The sequence below is a fragment of the Ammospiza caudacuta genome, chromosome 23 (assembly GCF_027887145.1).
Source record: "Ammospiza caudacuta isolate bAmmCau1 chromosome 23, bAmmCau1.pri, whole genome shotgun sequence".
NCBI classification, from domain to species: Eukaryota; Metazoa; Chordata; class Aves; order Passeriformes; family Passerellidae; genus Ammospiza; species Ammospiza caudacuta.
Genome location: NC_080615.1, coordinates 5,278,921 through 5,289,747, shown reverse-complemented (window position 1 = coordinate 5,289,747; position 10,827 = coordinate 5,278,921). Strand labels below are relative to the sequence as shown.

The 10,827-nt window shown below is 49.2% G+C and overlaps 2 protein-coding genes across 2 annotated transcripts; both read left to right on the top strand.

Moving 5' to 3' along the window:
- The first annotated feature begins 426 nt into the window (after positions 1 to 426).
- Positions 427 to 3,045, top strand: LOC131567519 (uncharacterized). Its single transcript, XM_058819168.1, has 2 exons — positions 427 to 639; positions 1,233 to 3,045. The coding sequence occupies exon 2, from the start codon at positions 1,255 to 1,257 to the stop codon at positions 2,341 to 2,343; it is 1,089 nt and encodes a 362-aa protein (XP_058675151.1). The 5' UTR covers positions 427 to 639; positions 1,233 to 1,254; the 3' UTR covers positions 2,344 to 3,045.
- A 5,106-nt stretch (positions 3,046 to 8,151) lies between these two features.
- On the top strand, positions 8,152 to 10,601 carry LOC131567512 (sodium/potassium/calcium exchanger 1-like). Its single transcript, XM_058819160.1, has 2 exons — positions 8,152 to 8,171; positions 8,759 to 10,601. Exon 2 carries the CDS (start codon positions 8,839 to 8,841, stop codon positions 9,778 to 9,780), a length of 942 nt encoding a protein of 313 aa, XP_058675143.1. The 5' UTR covers positions 8,152 to 8,171; positions 8,759 to 8,838; the 3' UTR covers positions 9,781 to 10,601.
- Positions 10,602 to 10,827: the final 226 nt, after the last annotated feature.

The following is a 10,827-nucleotide window of genomic DNA, read 5'->3' as shown; positions in this document are numbered from 1 at the left end:
CTTGCCTGAAGATGTCTGTGGATAGACTGCGGTGTCTAAGCCACCAAACCTGTGGTACTTGAGGAAACATCCATGCTAAAAATGCCATTTTTTCCTGCAGGTGCAGTGGGGTGGCAGCATGGGCAGCAGCCTCAGCCAGCAGCTGTGCTGTGTGTTCTGTGAGAGGTGCTAAAAAGTGATTAAATGCCATTTTTCCTGCCTGAAGGTGTCTATGGGAGCTAAACCGCCAAACCTCGAGGGCATGAGGAAACATCAATGCTAAAAATGCCATTTTTCCTGCCTGAAGGTGTCTGTGGAAGCTAAGCCACCAAACCTGTGGTACTTGAGGAAACATCCATGCTAAAAATGCCATTTTTTCCTGCAGGTGCAGTGGGGTGGCAGCATGGGCAGCAGCCTCAGCCAGCAGCTGTGCTGTGTGCTCTGTGAGAGGTGCAGGGAGCAGCAGGCAGCAAACCCAGAGCCCAGCGAGACCAAGCCCATCCTGCAGAGCCCCAGGGACACACGGACGTTCCTGGACACACAGCCCCCCACCCCAGCCCTGAAGGTGCCCAAGCAGGGCTCCAAGGAGCTGCTCCAGGAGCAGCAGGCCTCAGCTGATGCTCTGGAGGAGAATGGAGATGCCTGCTGTGCTGCAGAAGGGTGGGTGGCTATTTACAAATCACAAATGGGACGGGGCTGCTGTGGAACTGCCTTGAGCTGTTTTGTTTTCCAGCATCAGTCTCATTGCATGGTTATGACAATGGGAAGATGCCAGCAGCTCACATCCCAGGCAACAGACCAAGAACTTAATGTTACAACTTACTTGATAAGTTTTGTGACCAATCACACAAAGCAAAAGCACATTGACAGTATTTATATCTGTATAGTATATATTCTATATAGACAGCAGTTCTATCCAACCACTATAAGCACACGTACCTTTGGTTAAAACGCTTGCTTATTTTGAGTAAAATACCTGCTTGTGAGCCTTAAAACACAACACACAGAGCTCCATTATTAAGCTTCAAACTTCCTAATATCTTGCTAGACAAACTTTTCTGTAGCTTAGAGAGTTATTCTAGACAAGCATTAATACAGAGACCATTGTTCTATTTGTCCTTGCTTTTCTACCGTTTAAATAATTTTTCTGCTGACCAATCTCATGGCTGCTGCTTAGCTCTAATCAGAGTTCTGCTGTCTCTGAGGCCTTTTGCAGCTTTCCCAAAACCCTCTGATTTTGTAAATTCCCACAGGTGGGAGCCAGCCTGGAATCCCATGGACTTCTTTGTGGCCCCTGCTGATGAGGAGGATGAGGGAGAAGTTGAAGGTTTGAGTCAGCAGGATAAAGTGGATGAGGCAGAAGAGGAGATGAAGGCTGGTGCTGCTGTGGGAGCTCTGGGGGCTGAGGAGGAGCAGGCTGGCACTGAGGGAGCCCCCTGTGCTGGGCTAACCCTGCAGGAGGGGAATATCCTCAGCCTCATGGAGCTCTCCAGTGAAGCTGGATCTGGGCCAGAACCTCCTGCAGACACCCTGGGGGCTCTGGTGGGCATGGGCCTGTCCCTGTGTGCTGTGCAGGTGGCAGGGCCTGAGCCCATGCAGGGCACAGACAGGGCTGGAGCTGCTGGGCCAAGCCCTCAGGCTGCCCAGAGGGCTGAGCTCAGCTACCTGGTAGAGGCCATGTCCCTGCTGACCCTGCAGAGCCCCTCAGAGGTCATTGCAAAGGGGGTGGCTGAGCTCTACTGCTCCTCTGCTGAGTCCTGGCAGCCCCTGTGCCCGCAGTGGGGATCTCTGGAGGCACCAAGCCAGCCACTGGAGCTCCTGAAGGAGGACATGCAGGGCCCTGTGCCACCTGCCCAGGCCGTGGGGAGCTGTGCAGGGCAGGGTGAGATCTTGCAGCAGCCCCAGGATGATGGAGCCCTGTATGAGCTGGGGCAGGAGGGTGTGCAGGGCCCTGTGCCACCTGCCCAGGTCGTGGGGAGCTGTGCAAGGCTCACAGGGCTGGGTGAGATCTTGCAGCAGCCCCAGGATGATGGAGCCCTGTGTGAGCTGGGGCAGGAGGACGTGCAGGGCCCTGTGCCACCTGCCCAGGCTGTGGGGAGCTGTGCAGGCCTGGGTGAGATCTTGCAGCAGCCCCAGGATGATGGAGCCCTGTGTGAGCTGGGGCAGGAGGGGAGCAGGGGCTGCACCCCAGGAGCCAAGGTAGAGCTGCAGGATGGGATCATGCAGCCAGCAGTGCAGCTTCCAGAAGAACCAGCAGCTTTTGTTCCTGTACAGCAAGAAGCTGAGCTCCCTCTCGTGCCCCCCTCACTGCCTCGAGTGCTTGGGAGCAGTGGGGAAATGGAGGCTGAAAAAGTTGAAGTTTGAGGTGTTTGGTCCTCAGGGACAAGGATGAGGTTCCTGCCCTCAGGAAGGGGTTAACCCTTTAACTCTCCCACCTGTTGGACTCAGGATTTTGCAGAATGTGTCCCAGACTTCAGAAACTCTTGCCAGGCAGATCTGTGAGTTTTTACAGAGCTTTCCAGATGTTCTCCTGAGTTGTTGTTCAGTCACAGATCTGTTCCTTGCTTTTGCCAGGAGCTGTTTTTCAGATTGTGCCTTGCTGATTGACTCAAACCAGGACCTCACTGAGCTGATGCTGCTGTTACATCCCCCCAGTGAGGTTTGGTAATGGGTTGGTCTGAAGAGTCTGGGAACAGAATAGGAAACTGCTCCTCTAATTGTGTGCAGTCAGATGTTTTCTGTGAGGCCAACAGCCACTTCTGCTACCTCAGAATAATGAAATATTGAACTACCTCCCTGAATAATTCTCTTGTATTGATGCTTCCTGCTTTCTTGTGAACGTTGAACAAAATATTTTCACAGGAAGATGATTAAATCCTAATTGTGGCTTGTTCTTTGTATATCTTGTAGTAGTGGAAGTGTTTGTGTAACCCGAGTAATTTATGCAAAGTTAAAATGTAGTCTTGATCAGAATGCAGAAGTCAGTGTATGTAGCTGAAATCTACTGACTTTTAATGTTCCTCCCACTGTGCTACCAATAAAATACACTTTTAAAGATCATGGCAAAACCCCAAGCTCAGTGTGTTTTAATTGCTGGGAATAAATGAGGACAGAGAATATGGCAAAAACTGTGGAGTGCTTTTCTTTACACTTCAAAGGAGAAATAGGGACTGACTCCTTTTAAAGGAGCTTTTTGAGCAAGGTCTGACCACACCAATTGCCCTGAGGTGTATGTGGGGGGGGGGGGGGGGGGGGGGCAGGAAGGGTGGTGGATTGCAGATTTTTATTTTAGGCATTGAGGAATGGGATGCTGATGGGAGAAGTGCAAGACAAAATATCCTGCAGGTGCCTCTTTGATATCTTGCACAGAGCTGAAGGCTGAGGAGGAAGAGCTGAGTGTGACCAGAGATGTTTGGGATGAAATTTAACACTTTGGAAAAAGGATGGGCTTTTTAACACCTTGACTTCTGTCCTTCCACCTGCCCTTAGGCTGGCAAAGCCTCCTGTGTGTAAAATTTGCAAAACAGATAATCTTCCTTCACTTACTGGGGAAAAGGGGGTGCCTGGAACACTTCAAAAGTTTTCTCTGAGCCAATAAACTCCAATTATTATCAGTGTCTGCTGTGCGATTAAACCATGGACTGCTTGGACCTGAAAGGTGGGAAGGTGTTAAATAAACACACACCAAGCTGACTGAAAGCTCACCTGTTTGTACTCAATTGTTTTACTTTTTTTCTCCCAAAGTTACCAACTGCTGCTGTCCAGGAGGGATCTGGGTCTGTTCTCTGCCACTCTTTGTCCCAAATTCAGGCAGGGAAAAGGCTTGGATCAGTAACCCTGAGGGAAATCAGCCTCAATCACATTTGTGACCATGAGCTGGCTGTCTAATTCTGCTGAGCAGGATTCTGAGCAGGAGCTGTGCTACAGAAAATGTTCTTTAACCATTGAGAGTCCTGGGCCTGTGGCTCCTCAGATGGGACCCAGGCAGAGTTTCCAAGGTTGAGTTGGAAAAGGAAAGCTGCAGAGCTCCTGTTGTGGAGAACCTTTCCTGTTCCTTGAGGAGAAGATTTTCAGCCCTGTGGTTGATGCCTTTGAAGGCTGGCCTAGAACAGAGACCAGACAGAGCTAAAGAATAAAGTAGAGATTTATTAGGAGGCTTCAAGAGATCCACCTTGGACAGCACAAGAGCTTAGCCAGGGCTAGACCATAGATGAACTCAAAAATGGTCACAAAATGGACAAGCAGTCCTCCTGTTGTGATGCCAAGTCTGTGCTGAGCCAGGGTGATCATGCCTGGGTTTGATGCCACACCAAATTAACCACCAAGAGTCCTGGGCCTGGGGATGGGAGCCAGGCACAGTTTCCAAGGCCAAGCTGGAAAACCAAAGCTGCAGAGCTCAGTGGTGGAAAACCCTTCCTGATCCTTCAGGAGAAGACTTATCAGCCCTGTGGTGTCCTCCTCCTCTGTGATAAATAAGGGCAGCCCCATGGCAGATCATCTCTGGGTTTGATGCCACACAAAATTAATCACTGAGAGCCCTGGCCCTGTGGCTCCTGAGCCTGGGGACGTGGGCCAGACAGAGTTTCCAAGGTCAAGTTGGAAAAGCAAAGCTGCAGAGCTCAGTGGTGGAAAACCCTTCCTGTTCCTTCAGGAGAAGATTTTTCAGCCCTGTGGGTCCTCCTGTTGTGATGCCAGCTCTGTGCTGAACCAGGGTGACCATCCCTGGGTTTGATGCCACACCAAACACACCGAGAGGCTTTGCCATTTGGAAGGAACAGTTCTGTAAAGAGGAAACAGCTTGAACTCTGCAGTAAAAAGCCCAAACACAAAGAGTGATGCCCTGAGCTGCCTGCAGCCTGCTCCTTGTCAGCAATGATGCCAGGGAAAGGCTCTGTAATGGTGCTGGTGTGCAGCATTCCATCCTGCAGCACAATCCTGGCTGACAGCTGAGCCTGGCTCTTTGGAGGAGCTGTGATTATTTCCTTTTATTTGTCAAAAAAAGAAGTGTATGTTTTTTTTAGAACAGCCCCTTTAAATATATCAAAGTAGCAGAGATTGGGAAAGGCTTTTGGAAAAAAGACTAAGCCCGGTAAAGGAAGGAGATGTGATTGCTCTGACAGGAGGATTTTCCTCCCTCCATTTGTGTGTTATGTTGCCATTTCTTGTGGTATCTCACATGCAGGAGATTTTCTGGGTTGTTTCAAATGGGTCAAAGTTGGGCTTTTTAAACAAGAGTATTTCATATATTTGTTTCATATGTTTCCATATTTCATCATGATTCAAGGGTAAGAAGTTCTTTAAATCTGTATTTTGAATTCTACACTTTAAATCTCAGAACTATCCCAATGACCCCATGATGAGATGATGGCTGAGCATCTCTCCATTGCACAGAACACTGAAATAAAGCCCTGCAACATCTGCAGGATTTGCAAATCCACTTGCCAAGCTCCCAGTGCCTGACATTCCCCCACACAATGGGGATGCAATTCCCTTCCAGTTGTGCTGTTTTGCAGAGCATCAATGTCCCCAAAGCCACCAGAGCTCTCTGCCATGTTACACTCTGCATGTGTTGGCATCTGTGTTTGTCACATGTGAAAATCATGGATTAGTTCAGAGAAGTTTCCAAAAGTCAAAGAAATCCTGCTCTGCCTCTGAATTTCAGTTCCAATGAAGCCTAAAAAGAAGTATTAAAAAGGCTTTGAAAAGCTGTGAAAGCACACTAGACACAGTTTCCATATTTCACCATGATTCAAGGGTAAGAAGTTCTTTAAATCTGTATTTTAAATTCTACACTTTAAATCTCAGAACTATCCCAACGACCTGCAGTGCCTGACATTCCCCACACAATGGGGATGCAATTTCCTTCCAGTTGTGCTGTTTTGCAAAGCCTCAATGTCCCCAAAATCACCAGAGCTCTCAGCCACTGCTGTGTGACACTCTGCATGTGCAATCTGTGGAATTTTCCATCACTCAGGGTCACCAACTGTGCTGGTATTCACAGGGGTCCCAGGACGAGGGAAGAGATGAGAATCTTGACTCCATGTTTCAGAAGGCTGATTTATTATTTTATTATATATATTATATTAAAAGAAAGTTATATATTAAAACTGTACTAAAAGAATAGAAGAAAGGATTTCATCAGAAGGCTAGCAAGGAATAGAAAGGAGTGATAATAAAATCTTGTGACTGACCAGAGAGTCTGAGCCAGCCAGACTGTGATTGCCATTAATTAGAAACAACCCCATGAGACCAATCCCAGATGCACCTGTTGCATTCCACAGCAGCAGATAACCATTGTTTACATTTTGTTCCTGAGGCCTGTCAGCTTCTCAGGAGGAAAATCCTGGCAAAGGGATTTTACAGAAAATATCATGGCTACACTGTCACCTGTGAAAATCATGGATTAGTTCAGAGAAGTTGCCAAAAGTCAAAGAAATCCTGCCTCTGAGTTTCAGTTCCAATGAAGCCTAAAAAAAGAAATAGTAAAAAAAAAAAAAAGGCTTTGAAAACCTGTGAAAGCATGTGGGATCTCAGCACCTCAGGACAGAGGTGCAGAGTGGCCGAGACCACCCTCGGGGGGCTCGGGAGTCCTGGAATGTTGCCAGAAGTGTCTGGTGGCTGCACTTTGATCCTGCACAGGAGACGACACCTGTATGAGGATGGGAGGATTTCACTGGGTGAATGGTGAAGGGATAAGTTAATTAGAGTGTAAGACACAGGGTTTAGGATTTCTGTACAGGGGGGTCTAAAGAAGTAAGATGGAGGAATTGGGGCGTGTCCTGTTCTTCTTCTTCTTCTTCTTGGCCTCCATCTTCTGTGGTGATGGTGGCACTTTGGGATTGGTTATTACTAAAAGTGCCCTGGTTAATAAGGGTAAAAGGTATAGGGGAAAAATAATAAATATTGTGTACGTAACTTCGAGTATAAAGATAGGTGACCGCCCCGGGGGCTCTCAGTGTGCCCATGGCTGACTGCTGGGCAGACCTCTGTCGGGCCAAGAGAAAATCTTTTAGGTAAACAATTAATAAACACCGAGACCGAGAAAAGATCTGAAGTCTCTTCTCGTCCTTTGAAGCGTCGGCTGTCCAAGGCCATCCCTGGGCCTTTCCAGGCCACCTAAACAGCCGAGAAACCGACAAAAACACACCAGAGTCAGAGTAAGGCCCTCTCAGACATGGAACAGTGACACTGCAGTGCCACCAAGCCCCAGAGCCCTGCCTGTTATCGGGCACAGCAGATGCTGGAGCACATCAGGAGGCAGCAGGGCCACATTGCCCTGCTCTGCTCCCAGCTCTGGCTGCACACACGGATTTACCTCACCAGGAGCTCCTCCTTTGCTCTCTGCTCTCAGGGAGCCACTGGAGCTCGGCAAAGCTGAGGATGCTGAACCAGATCTGGCGTCCAAAACTGTAGATTTGAGAGGTTTTATGTAAATAAAAGAAGCCTGGAATGCATCCATTCTGATTTTTTTTTCATTCCACAGCACTGGTGCTGCTGGCAGTGGATATTTAGGCTCTGCCTTCACGCTCCTGGCTGGGATTAGTTTGTTTTTAATGGATATTTGCTTCTGTGTTTTGCCCCTGTGACCAATTCCACGTTCGAGCTCCGTCCCAGCCAGCAAACACGAGCAGGGCTGGGGAATGTCAGTGCCAGCAGAGGCTGATCAGCTGTGCCTGAAATGCTTCAAATCATCTGCAGCCACTGTAAAACTGCTAATTGCACCACTCAGCCAGCTGAAGACAGCACACAAGTGGGAAAGGGGGGTAATTTTTCACCCCTAACTGCTCAATATCAAATAAAATGGGAGATTACAACGCCAGTGTTGTCACTTGTGAGTTACACACAAACCCAGCCTGTTTTTCTGCCACTTGGCATCACCACTTCCAACCAGAGGTCAGTTTGTCTTGTCCATGGCTGCTCTGTGTAAATCTTGAGCTTTATTTCAAACATCCAATGGCAAAGTGAAGTCCATCACCATCACCTGCACACAGGAGCACAGCCACATCCTGTTCCCAAGGGTTTGGAAATTCCTGGGGAAACAAAAATAGAGTAAGGGAACTCCAGAACCTGCTGGAACTAAGTTGGGAGTCAGGAGGGGAAGGGATTGAGTGTGACCCCCCCCTCCTATTTAAGCCCAGGTGAAGTTTTGGCTCCCAGGTGAGGGATCTTCAGTGGGGTGTGGAGCTGTGCTGGTGAGCAGGGGCTGTGTGAGCTCTGTGGGTCTGGCAGCTCTTTTGCTGCTTGGTTTTTATGGGATGGGTTCCTTGCCTTGATTCATACACATTTTTACATTCTGGGCCTCTTTGAGCACAAGTGATTTTGTTGGGTTTAGCTCATTTCAATGTTTAAGGCAGACCTTGCTGCTCAGTTCTTGAATTAGCTTTGTGCCAGAAGATGTTATCTTACCTTTTACTTTGCTTGCGTCTCTTGCAGTCCTCTCCTAATGTTATTATTCAGGAATAAACCCTGCTCTGTCCTGTGAATTTCAAATTTATCTGTAATTTTTTCCTGCCTGCCTTGCTTCTCTTCCCTCCTGCTCCCTTCTATTACTGGAAGTCTAAACATTTCCTTGAGTGGAGTGGAGAGTGGTTCCTAAAACCTGCCACTGTTTTTCAGAGTGCTCTGCTTTGACAAATTGTCTCTTTTCCCCCTCTTTTCAAGCTGTTATTTCTTAAAAGGTCTCTGTGTCTCCCCTGGTGCAATTCCACCTGTTCTGGGTGGTAATTGGGTGATTAACTGACCCTAATGAGTGTGGGCTAATAAATATCCATTCCCACAGGTGTGAAGCCCCTTCCTCCTCTGGAACCAGAGCTCCCAGCTCCTCCTCAGTCCCTTGGATTTTCTGTGTCCCCTGCAGCCATGGGAGGTGTTTTTGGGAAGAACAGGAGGCCCTGTGTGTTCCCCAGGGTGGTTTTCAGGGCCAGGGCCAGGAGGGCTGCCCGGGTGTGCTGTGATGCAGCCACCTGGACCGGCGAGAGCCATTTCTGCTCCGTGCACATCCGCACGCGGGTGAGACGCCCCGAGCCCCCCGCTGCCACAATGGTGCTGGAAACCTCTGGAAGCGAATTTGGAGAGGAGGAAGGAGACTCAGCCTCCCCTCCAAGGGCACAGGACAGCGAGGCCTCAGCCCCTGTGGCTGCCAGAGACACACAAGGGGCTGAGCTGTCCCAGCAGCCCGAAGGTGATCCTCACCCAGAGCTGCTGGAGCCCCAGGAACTCCCAGGAGAGGCACGAGGACCCCAAAATCCCCAGGAGAACAGCGAGGCCGAGGCTGCTCAGTGTCCCCCTGGCAGCTCTCTGTCCCCTGAGCCCCGCTGTGGGGAGCAGGGGGTGACACCTCTCACTCGGACCACGGTGGAGGTTGATGTCCACGTGTCTGCTGAGCATGGCCAGGGTGAGGCTGGTGCAGGATCTGAGCTGCTGAGGGATGCAGGGCACGAGGCTGAGGGTGCTGGTGCTGCAGAGGACACCTGTGTTGGGAAGGTTCCTCGGGAAGTGCCCATGCAGAAGGGAGGTGACACCATGGCTGCTTCGTGTCCCCCGGAGGAGCCAGAAGCAGGAGAGGACATGGCAGATGGGCAGGGAGCTGCACAAGAGCAGGGGGGACAAGAAACTGAAGCCCCACCTGATCTCCAGCTGGATCCGGGTGAGATTGGGGCTCCTGAAGGTGTGGAAGGAGCTGTTGGTGGGGCAGGGCAGGATGAAGAGAAGGCAGAGGAGAGCCCAGCCTGCCTGCCAGAAACCCAGCAGCAGGAGGAGAAAATCCAAATTAGCAGTGAGGGAGAGCCACAGGAGCACTGAAGGAGCACGTGGGACCTGGAGCAGCAGCCACGGAGCACCTTCATCAGCCAGAGCTGAACCTGCTGCCTCCACCCTGCCAAATGGGGCTTGTGCCCCAAAGGACCCAGAATCAGCGTGGTGGTAGCAGAACCTCCTTTGAAAAATGGAAAATTAAGGTGCTAAACTGAAAATGTGTGTGCTCTGCAAGTGGCGCTGCCCTCCTGTCTCTGCTGGGGCTGTTCCACAGTACAGAAAGTGTATTTATGTATTTATTAATGAATTTATACCCTGCCTAGGGCTGTGCACTTCATGGGTATCTCCCTGTCTGTGTGTGGCTGCACAGGGTTAAGTGATGTCTAATTTATTAATTACACTTGTCCTCTCACCCCACTGGCTTGTCACCACTACTGGAAATGCATTGTGTGATGTCTGTTGCAGTTGGAATCAATAAATGTTAAATCATTTTAACACGGGCTGCTATGAAATGTTGGGTTAAGAATGCTCTGATAATTCATTTCTGATATTTGCATTGACTCCAATGCCAGAACTGATGTTTTTACCCTTTGTAAAGTGTTTGGTAAAATGCTGAATATTGATACCGGTGGCCTCAGAATGTAAGCTGCTCTTCCCCTGGCAATTTCCTTGCAAATCTTGGAACACCAATAGGCTTGTTGTGCTTAGACCCAATAAAATGAAAGATGAAAGGCTGAACTTCCAAATGTGACTCATTTACAGCATTTGCTTTGAGGAACTTGGCATTGTCTTTATGGTTTGTGCTGGCTGGGTGGAGGTCAAGGAGCTCAGACTGGATGCCTGTGGAAGGAGCTGTAAACAACAAAAAAAGCTGCTTGTGGTCATTTTGCTGCAAATAATCAATAAATTTCTGGCACCTGCATATCCAATTCTAATCTCTAATTACACGGTGCTCAACAGAAGGGAGTTTTCCCATCAAACCTGACTGGTGGCACAGCTCTCACTGAACTTAGGAATTATGTGGTGCTGCAGGGAATCAGGAAAACAATTCGGCCTCATTTCTTTCAAGCAAAAGGTTTTTACACCACATTATTC

Coding starts and splice junctions, on each gene's coding strand:
- LOC131567519 (XM_058819168.1), top strand. CDS start 1,255: ATGGACTTCTTTGTGGCCCCTGCTGATGAGGAGGATGAGGGAGAAGTT.
- LOC131567512 (XM_058819160.1), top strand. CDS start 8,839: ATGGGAGGTGTTTTTGGGAAGAACAGGAGGCCCTGTGTGTTCCCCAGG.